This window comes from Hydra vulgaris, chromosome 06 (assembly GCF_038396675.1).
Source record: "Hydra vulgaris chromosome 06, alternate assembly HydraT2T_AEP".
Classification (NCBI taxonomy): Eukaryota; Metazoa; Cnidaria; class Hydrozoa; order Anthoathecata; family Hydridae; genus Hydra; species Hydra vulgaris.
Window position 1 is genome coordinate 36,258,953 of NC_088925.1, and position 10,755 is coordinate 36,269,707.

At 27.6% G+C, this 10,755-nt stretch overlaps 1 protein-coding gene across 1 annotated transcript; it reads right to left on the minus strand.

Moving 5' to 3' along the window:
• Positions 1–8,206: 8,206 nt before the first annotated feature.
• On the minus strand, positions 8,207–10,755 carry LOC136081363 (uncharacterized). The gene is made up of 6 exons (XM_065798674.1): positions 10,638–10,755; positions 10,397–10,453; positions 9,808–9,951; positions 9,432–9,545; positions 9,226–9,300; positions 8,207–9,171 (listed from the first exon to the last, which is right to left on the minus strand). The coding sequence occupies exons 1-6, from the start codon at positions 10,753–10,755 to the stop codon at positions 8,207–8,209; spliced, it is 1,473 nt and encodes a 490-aa protein (XP_065654746.1).

Below are 10,755 nucleotides of genomic sequence, written 5' to 3' on the forward strand. Positions count from 1 at the left end.
ACCTAGAGTGTGGCTGAAGGTCAAATGCGCATTTTTTTTACCGCTGTTTTAATATAATTCCTTATAATTTATTATACTCACATAAATTTTAAATTATGGTGAGAAATAAACGTTTATTAATATCGACAAATCAAAATTATTTAAAATAATTTTTTGACGATTTTTAATGCCTTATTATAGCTAGTCACTGATTTACATTTTTTCAAATTTTTTTTTCTATATTAATTAATAAACGTCCTCCAACCGCTCCCCTCCCCCATTAAGCACCTAAGAGTTTCGGGTAAGGGTAATAGCATTAGTTTTTGCTCTGTTTAATAACATCTGTCCTACAACACCTGTAAATATAATGATGTGTAGCTACATCTGTCCAAGATCTCCTTAAATTTCATTAATGTTTAATAACATTTGTATGAAAAGTATATGATTACTACAGATGCAGTTGCATCCTACCAATTATCTAAGTATAACAACATCTATGCAACAACTTCTGGAAATTTTATAGATACAGTTACACCTTTTCAATTATGTTAAGAATAACTACATTTGTGCAACTACATCTGCGAATTCTAAAGACGTAGTCACACCTTTTCAGTTATAAAAAATATAACTACAGGATTTTATGAAATTATCAAATTATAATGCATTGTTTTAACAAGATCTTCTTACATATATGGTTTTTTCCAGATGTAGTTACATCTGGAAAAAATTATTAAATAATAACGCATTATTTTAACCAGATGCAGTTTTATATATGGTTTTTTTCAGATGTAGTTACGTTTGGAAAAAATTGTTAAATAAAAATGCATTATTGTAACCAAATGTAGTTTTAAATATGGCTTTTTTCAGATGTAGTTACATCTGAAAAAATAATATAAATGCATTATTTTAACCAGATGTAGTTTCATATAAGATTTTTTTCAGATGTAATTACATATTATATATTTTATTATTATATATTTGTATTTTAAATATTGTAACGAAATGCTTTTTAAAATGTAATAAAAAGAACAAAACAAAACAAAAAAAACATCATAAGGAAATTTTTTCAGTTGTTGTTGGAATTGGAGAAAAATTACTAGATGTAGTTACATCTTTCTAAAGATTATGTAATTATTATTAGAAGGATTTGGAAAAAATATATAAAATTTAGACGTCCAACCCCGGTGTTTAATTAAAGATATAAAGTCAATTTAAAGTTATAAAGTGTTAATTGTTAAATGAAAGCCAAGATGAATTATTTTATGTCTTAATTGAAATAAGTAGATTATATATATGTATATATATATATATATATATATATATATATAACAAAGAAAAGATACATATATATATATATATATAAACAAAGAAAATGCATTTTTTATGGTGCTAATAGTTTCATGTCTAAAGAAAATCATCACCAATGTAAAACAAAATAAGAAATAAAAAACCTGTTAAAAATATAGTTACAGTGAAATGTTCTCCGTCGTCAAAACAAAACAAAAAAAGATAAGAAAAAAGATATAAATTGGCTTGATATACTTTGTCATTTACAAGGCAATGTTGATTTAAAGGGTACTTGCTTTTAATAACGCAGTTGCAATTTTTATTGCAATCTGGGGTGTTGTTTTTCATTACATGATGGTTAAGTAAGCTGACAAATAGCTTGATGTTTGGCATACAACTGTAACTCTCCTATATAGTATTTCTATTAAAAAACTTGTAGTGTCTATGGCCAACTAGAAAATGCTTGACTATTAAATCCAAAAAGACTTAATCAATATTGGTAGAAACATTTTTACTTTATTAGGGGGGGGGGGGGGAGAAATACTTTCATTAGATGAATCAGCTGACAGCCTTAATTCTACAGAACAAGGAAGTTGCTTTAGTATGCTAGGAAGGTGATTGGAACCAACATGTATGTAATTTAGTTCATCATTTGGTTTACAAAAAGATCTAAATAATTGATCATTGAAATTAAGTGTTACATCAAATAAGTTCACAACATTCATGTTGCATTGAATAGAGAAAGAAAGATCGGAAAGATCATTCTAAAAATTGGAATAACATGTTTTTTTTATTGTTTCCGTGCAAACCTCTAATCCATTCTCTCGGTATAAGCCAAAATCTATTTTATTATAATCCTCAGATAGCTGAAAAAAGAAGAAAAACTCCATCATGCTCACATACCTCTGAGCAGTAAAAGCATCCATTGCAACATCAAAACAAACCACTGTTCAAATGCTGTTCAATATTAATCAACAACAATTTTCGAACTTGTTTTATTATTAGTTTATCTTTGTTTTTAATGGTTACATATTTCTCATTTTATCTCGCCATTTAAAGGACTTTCATTGATAGAAGGATAAAAGTCAATAATGTTAAAAATAAGAAAATTATAAACATGTTTACTTTTAAAAATACAAAAGCCATTTTAATATTCCTGGCTTTTCTTCCGTCAAAACTTTTGATAAGCAAAATGCTTTCTGTTTTCCACCTTTTAAAATACGACATGATTTATCAAAAGGACCTTTATGATGTTTTTAATTCGTATAGTTCAGCTTTGGTTACTTGATTTCAACATCTTTATTTTCTGTACCATTTTGTACCGCATCATTACTGGATAAAGACATCTGGTACCTCTACATCTGGTACCTCTAAATCTCGTACCTCTACATCTGGTACCTCTAGATCTCATACCTCTACATCTGGTGCCTCTAGATGTCGTGTTTCCTGCCAAAAGCTCATTGTATTGATATATTGTATAAAAGCGTGTATAATTTTTATATTAAGGAAACTCTAAAAAGACCTAGAAATAAATGCTTAGAGTTTTTTTATGTTTAATTATTTTTACCCATACTAAATATTATTGTAAAGAACTTAGACTTGGTCTTGAATTGATGGAATTGGACCAACGGTTATATGTACAAATGGAAAGTGATTATTTACTACTACTCAGCTGAAAGTGAATTCAAAAGTATAGCATGTAATGTTTTTTTAATATGATGATATGAAATTGTTAATATCAGTCATTTATCGCATTAAATAAAAAATTAATTTTTTTTTTTTTTCATAATTTTATATTGAATTATTTATAATTCAATATAAAATCATGAAGAAAAAAAAAAATTTTATTGTATAAAATATAAATTTTAAAAAACTATATTGTAAACTTAAGTTGCATTGCATTTTTTCAAATATTTATTATATGTTTATATTTATTATAAAAACATTTAATTTAATAATCACAAGTTAACATTTTATTGGCGTTAATAATCATTTTTGTATTTTTTTTTTCTTGCATGAAACATTAATGTATCTTTTTAATTTTATTTTATTTTTATGTACTAAATATTTTTTGGTTATAAAGAATTTTTTTAATTAAAAAAAAGTTCAAAACTCTCTTCAACACTAAATAGACTAGAATCAGGAAAATCCATCCATAATGGTTTGATTATTATACATTATAAAAATAAAATAATGTAAAAACAAAATATCTGGATTATAAATAGTGAAAAAATATTTTAAATAATTCAGGGTGGCCACTTTGTACAATCAAAAGTCCATAATTTTTTTTAACATTAAATTAACGCTCAATTCAACATTAAGTTAACGCTGTACCAACGTTGCAACGTTGGGTTAACATTAATCTAATGTTGGGTTATCATTATTCCAATGTTAACATTATTCCAATGTGCCCACTGGGTATATTTATTTAGATAAATGTTAGTTTTAAAGCATAAAGATAATGTATATATAAGATTCTTTTTGGAATATATGAATATATTATGTGTAGTTTAATTCAGTTTCAAAAATTTTATTATTCTTTAACGGTTGAAAAACAAATTTAATTACGAATATATTAATTTAAATTTTCTGAGTTTCTTTAGAGGTTAAAATATATTTTAAAGGTATTTATAATAAGGTCAAATAAATGATAATCTAAATATGAACTTAGTTAGGGCTTTCTTTTTTTGTAGGCGAACTGGCAATTGAAAGACTAAAGATATAAAAGTCATTTTTTTAAATCTCATTAAAATTGAATATGTGTTTTAAATTATTATTGTATTATTATTGCTTTTAAAATGCTATTATAATTAAAATTATAAACATGTCTTTTTAGTAAAATTTAATAAATTTTTTGCAATTAAAACATTAAACGATTAAATACAAAGTTTGGTTAGGAGATATTTTTCCTTTTTAAAAACTATATTCCATCCAAATGTAACTGTTTGATATTTTTAATCCATTTATTTTCAAACCAGTATTTCTTATTTAAATCTTTTATAACTCATTATAACAAGTTGTAAAAGAGTAAATAAGCAATAATGCGTTGAAAATAAATGGTTTTTTACTGTCAAACCGTTACATTTGGGCGAAAAAAGCTCCTTAAATAAACGCATTCAATACTCGTCCATAAGTCGTTTTTTGAACGTTTATTAAAACCGTTTCGTCACTATTTCCTATAGGCGTGACATTAGAATTATAGGGTTCTATTTAATATATATCCATTTTTTAACTTTAAGAGAATTTAACTTTTTTAATGGTTTGAATATTATACATTTGTAATGGTTTAAATACTATACAGCTGTTGTTGTTTATATTGATAAAATATATGCTTTTTATGTTATTTGCGTTTTATAGTTAATCTTATATTGTTAGTTTTATAATTTTTAAAACTGCATGTCTACAAATTATTTGTTAATTAAGGTTTAAATAAGGTTAAAAATAACAATGGAAAAACAAAAACTTACGTTTTTAAATATTATGTAAATGATAATAATAAAATTAATATAATAAAGTTATATAACTTTGAACATTAAAATAATATAGTAAATAAAAGAGAAAATTTTCATACCATGAAAATTCTGAAGTAGAACCTTATAATTCTCAAATACCAATACGCATATTGTATATATATATATATATATATATATATATATATATATATATATATATATATATATATATATATATATATATATATATATATATATATATATATATATATATATATATATATATATCTATATATATATATATATATATATATATATATTTATATATATATATATATTTTTTATTGGTTTCTCATACGAGTCCTAAACAGACGTTATTTATTGGTTTTCCAACAGAGTCCCACCAAAAAGGTCTTATGTATCCCGTACCAGATAACTGCACGAATCCTGATGGTTAACCCTTATTTATTGTTCGGCTAGGCAACCGTCTTTATTTTAAGTACCGTAAATCGGGGCTATTTGTAAAAAAAATATAAATATTAGTTAAGATAACTTGTTTTATAGTAAATTACAATCGCAAAAATTTAAGCTACTCTTCTGTTCAAGGTTTGACAAATCAAACTTTTTAATTAAGGAATAATGTCATTTATTGTCGCCTTTCCAAATAACCACAGCATTAGGGCAATTAGGAAACGCAGAACTGTATGAATTGTTTTTCATCAAAATATCGATATTTTTAAATAAATTAACAAAGAATTATAATAAATTTTGTCATTAAAAAGTTTTTTTTACGAACATTATTACGGAATATAATTCCAGCTAATATTAAAAAAAAAAAAATCCAAATAAAAACAATGTATATTTTAAACAACTGAAAAATGTGACAATTAAACAGGTTTAGTATAAAATTGAAATGTTTGATTTTTATCAAAGAAATAAAAAAAAACACTTTCATTTAAATGAGCTTGTTTAACTGTCGTATCTTTTCTTATAAAACCATTGTGTCATTTTCTGGCAAAAATTGCCCCAATAGATGCTGCATTCAAAATCTTTAATGAAAACAATAAAGTATGAGTTTCAGAATTGTTTTTTTACAATAACAGTTTTACCAATGCAACATATTTTAGTTTCCAGCTTTTCTGAGCTTTTATAAAGACTTTTATTGAATGATGGTCTTACTTTTTTATTTAAGAGTGCAAAAGTAAGACCATCATTGAATGATGGTCTTACTTTTTTATTTAAGAGTGCAAAAATTTTTTTGCTAGGACCAGCTATCTCGCGTAAAATATCAAAAGAAGCAGTTACATTCTCTGATGTTTATTATGACACAAATTTCAGTTTTTCTTTAATTCTCACCTTCTTTAGACTAGCAGGAGATATTTGAAACAAGATAACTCTCACACTAGTTTGTTTTCCTGGTAATTACATTACATTACATCGTTTACGTCTGGGAATTTTTTGAGATTTTATTTTATAATAGTCATTTTGCATGTCTTTTAGCATGTTTATTACTATATTGGATGTATTAAGTTTCACTGCTAGGCTGTCGACATTTGACTGTCTACATTTGACTGTCGACATGTGACTGTCGATATTTGACTGTGGTAATCTTATTATCATACTCTTCACAGATGAATGTGACGTCATAATTTTTGCAGGCATTTGGCACTTTTTCAGAGAAAAAAGAAGATAAATTGCCTACAATGAGTTTTATTTCCCTCTTTGTTTTGTATATATGGATAAATTATTTTGAAAAACCAATCTTAAAAACAAAAAAACTCAAACTCTCCACTTTTACTTCTGTTATAAACATTGCCCATTCTTTTCCTGGAAGGTTATCTTTTAGAAAATAGACTTTTCCTTCCATTGGAGGGTAGCCCTGGAAACATAGGTTAACCATGATTTTACCTCTTTTTTACTAGTATGACGCATATATCATATATAATTATTTAGCATTAAACTGTTCACAATACATTTTTAAAAAAATTGCTTATGATATATAAGGAATGGGAATGAAATGTCATCATTTAGATAAAAAGTTGCTCATTTTAAATATGTAAACGGATTAAGTAGTCCGGAACCACCCTCCAAACATGTGTTCGATACCACGGGGCCATCCATAAATGATGACAGTAAATATAGGGAGGGGATACTGAAAAGTTTGACAAGAATTGACAATGGGGAGGAGGCATTGAGACAAAAATGATGTCAATTAAAAAATATATATAAGTTTATAAGAGCAGATTTTAAAGGTTTACATCTACAGGTATTTACATGTGGTATAGAAATGGTATATTTGCCTTGAGGGAAATTTGTTGTAAGTTTCCCAGAGACATTAAATAAATTAAAAGTTTACCAACGTTTTATTATTGTACTACCAATATGCAAATCTAATTGTTTACAAGATTGCAAACCTAATTGTTTACAAGACTGCAAATCTAGTTTGAAAGTTTGAATATAAATTTAACAATCGTTCTTCGCTCCCTGCTTCAAAGCAAACACATAAAGTCATTTGTCATTATTTCAAATACAATTGTTATTATTTCAAATACGAAACTCTGCTTGCTCTCTAGTGGCTTGTAAAACTTGATTTAAGTGCAAACACTAAAAGTCATTATTGCAAATACAAAACGCTAATTGCTCCTAAGCGAATTGAAGAACTTATTTTAAACAACTTGTGCTGACAGGAGCAAGGAGTTTATTATTTGATGAGATATCAACTGTTATATAATATAATTTGCTGAAATTTACTATTATATAAATGTACAATTTAACCAGAAAAAAATCAATGGTGTTTACGCATATTTTTAATATTACTTTAGGGAGGGGAGAGGGTACAAAAACTGATATCATATATAAGAAGGTGGGGGGGGGGGGGGGAATGACAGTTTGATAAAGGAGTAATAGTTTGATAAGGGTAGGTCGAAAAATCGAGAAAAATCACTGACATCATTTATGGACAGCCCCCACCCGATCATACCTCATTTACAAATACTAGTTTTAAAATCAGCGAATTAAAATATTAAACAATTTTTTTAAAATAACTATTGTAAATAAAAATGTATCTAATAAATAAAAAGTTTTTAGTTTACAAAAAAATTAAGTATAATAATATGTCAAGCTAATATCATGATACATCGCTCTTCTGGTGGTGGTAAACAATATCTTGCACTCCCAGGCAATCGCTTTGGCATATTATAATAGCAAAATATGGCATATACATGTTTTGCATATGCCATATTTTCACTCTGTTAATTTTTTTAAAGTATTTAAAATCACATAGATTCTTAAGTTTAAGCTATACAACAAATGTCAGGAGTTACCCGCCGTTCAGGGCTACCCAGTGGCGGATTAAGACTATTCGGGGTCCGGGGCAATTTAAAAGTAGGAGGCCCCGTTCCACTAACAACAACAAAAATAAGTAAAACAAAGACTTTCTTGAAAACGCTATCAATGATATTTATTTATATACAAATTTTATATTTATTTTATTGAATTAAGTTGAGTGATTTTTTTCTGCTTTTCTTCCCAGCAAACTCTGCAATCACATCGCTGAAATCCAAAGTTTCTAATAATTTTGACTCAATAGTTAATCTTGCTATATTACTTAAACGACTATGGACCATTGTTGATCGGTGCATGTTCTTAACTCTTTTAAGAGTAGAGAATGATCTCTCAGCCTCGCAATTTGTTATGGGAATAGTTAGAAACAAGCGATATGCTATATAAACATTTGGAAATACATCAATAATATCGGTTTCAACAATCCAATTTAAAACATGCAGAGGAATCAATGTGTTTTCAGTCTCAGATTTATCTTTTTTGTGCGAAAAAAAACCCGGAGGCAGCAACTTTAATAATGTTACAAATTGTTCTATTTCAAATATGAAACTATCTTCTAAATCATTTGAGTACACTTCTACAATTTTTTTCGCGCTAACTTGCAATTCCATGGTACTAATAGTTAACAGCTTCGATAGAAATCCAAATAACTTATTTACGTAGTTGTAACCATCACTTCTTATAGTTAATTGTGTCACAAGTTTGTCAATAATGGCAAAAAATGTATTCACTCGAAACTTGTCGGATACGCTTAAAGAATCAACTTGGTTTTCTCCGTTGCTCAATTTTTTAATTACCTTTCTTTTGTTCTTATCCGAATAGTCTTTTTCAATAAACGAGCTAAGTTTTTTTGATTCATTCTCAAATCTCGTAAAGTCGTTTCGTAAGTTTTTTACAAAGTCAATTAGTGAAAGTAACATACTGCTTGCTGTATGCAAATCTAATTCAACTTTTTGAAGAAATTTGCTAACTGCATTAAACCTCTTAAGTATGTGATGCCAAAGTACAGCCATGAATGCAAACTCTAGCTTAGTGATCTTATTTAATAAACACAAAGCTTCATGACGAGTATCAGATTTTTCTTCTGTATCCTCAGCTATATGACATAGCGCTGCATGAATCCCATCAAAATTTTCTGCTTAACTTTTTGAAGCATCTGACCTACATGACCATCGTGTATCTGATAGGCGCTTGAGTGTAGCATGATTTCCTTTCAATAAATCCCATCTATGTGTTGAAGCTACAAAAAAAGAATGCAAACTCTGGAGTAGGCCAAAATAGTTGATAGAATTGATGCACTCACTGACACTGTACTGCTCTACTAAATTTAAAGAATGTCCAGCGCAAGGTTTATATAAAAAGCTAACTCACTCCGCTCTTTTAAACGTGCTTGTAATCCAGAATATTTACTAGACATATTGCTTGCATTATCGTATACCTGTCCCCGACAATTGGTTATATCAATATCATATCTTTCCAGTAGATCTAAAATGTCAGTAATCAAAGATTTACCGTTATGGCTTTTAATTTGTAAAAAACAAAAAAATCGTTCATACACGTGGCCATTTAGATAATAACGAAATGTCACAGAAAGTTGATCCACGTGAGAAATAACAGGAGTCGAATCTACGATAATTCCCCAGTATTTTGGTTTTTTTTATTTCGGTAATAATGTGCATTAAAACCTTTTGAGACATAATATCAATTAGCTCTTCACAAATAGTTTTAGACAAATAATTCACATTACCTTTGCCTTTATTTGCAAAAGTGTCAAAGTATTGCTTTAAAACTGGATCAAATTGAGTCAACAGTTCTAACATGTCTAAGTAATTTCCGTTATTTGACGATCCTATAACTTCATTATGGCCTCGAAATGCTAAACCTCTTCCGGCTAAAAAACGAATAACCACTACTATTCTATTTAAGATTGCAGACCAATAATTAAATTCCCTTTCTAATCTGGCTTACCATATATTCATCGACATGAGTATTTTGTTTTATGAATTCTATCCACTTAATCATACATTTAATATGTTCCTTGCTGTTTTCGTGGCCGAAAATAGTTTGTTTAGCTTTTTTCTAATTGAAAAAGCCACTTTTGACAAATACGTTGTCGTAATCGGTTGAAAACAACTTGCAAACATAACAAAATACACATCCAGTGGATTCAGAAAACATTAACCATTTTCGGTCACACTTTTCGCCATTATTCATCACTTTTTGAAAATATTTAACCGAATAATATCTGTACTGGTTTGTGAACATCCGCTTCGAAGATTCGAAATTAGAGTCTTTATTTTGAAAAAAAGCATACCCCTTGTTTAAATACTTCATACGTTCATTTTCCTTTAATTGTAATGTCCATAAAGCAGGGTCTTCGCGTAGAATGGTATCTGGGAGAAAAAATCATGATAAATAAGCCTAATAAAAAAATAATAAGTGACAATTTATAGAATAAAAATATTAACTGCCTAAATAGTAAATTGCTTGTTTAGCAGATGTTAGAGTTGTCATGAAAGATAGTAAAAATTGGAGTATCTGAGTCAGGCTCATTATTATGCATTGTAGATTCAACACTTTCAACTTCTTGAAATTCATTTGAAGGACCTTGGCAGGCTACCTCATTTTCCGTGTTATTGTTTTCATCTTTTCTTTCATTGTTTTTATTATTATCTACAGTTTGTGGAAATTGCAT

Excerpts from the sequence above, each read along its gene's own strand:
- LOC136081363 (XM_065798674.1), bottom strand. The coding sequence starts at position 10,755 with ATGCAATTTCCACAAACTGTAGATAATAATAAAAACAATGAAAGAAAA. Across the intron at positions 10,454-10,637 it reads TGAATTTCAAGAAGTTGAAA|ATACCATTCTACGCGAAGAC; the intron begins GTGTTGAATCTA and ends TTTTTCTCCCAG. Across the intron at positions 9,172-9,225 it reads ATCAGATACACGATGGTCAT|CGCTATGTCATATAGCTGAG; the intron begins GTAGGTCAGATG and ends GGATTCATGCAG.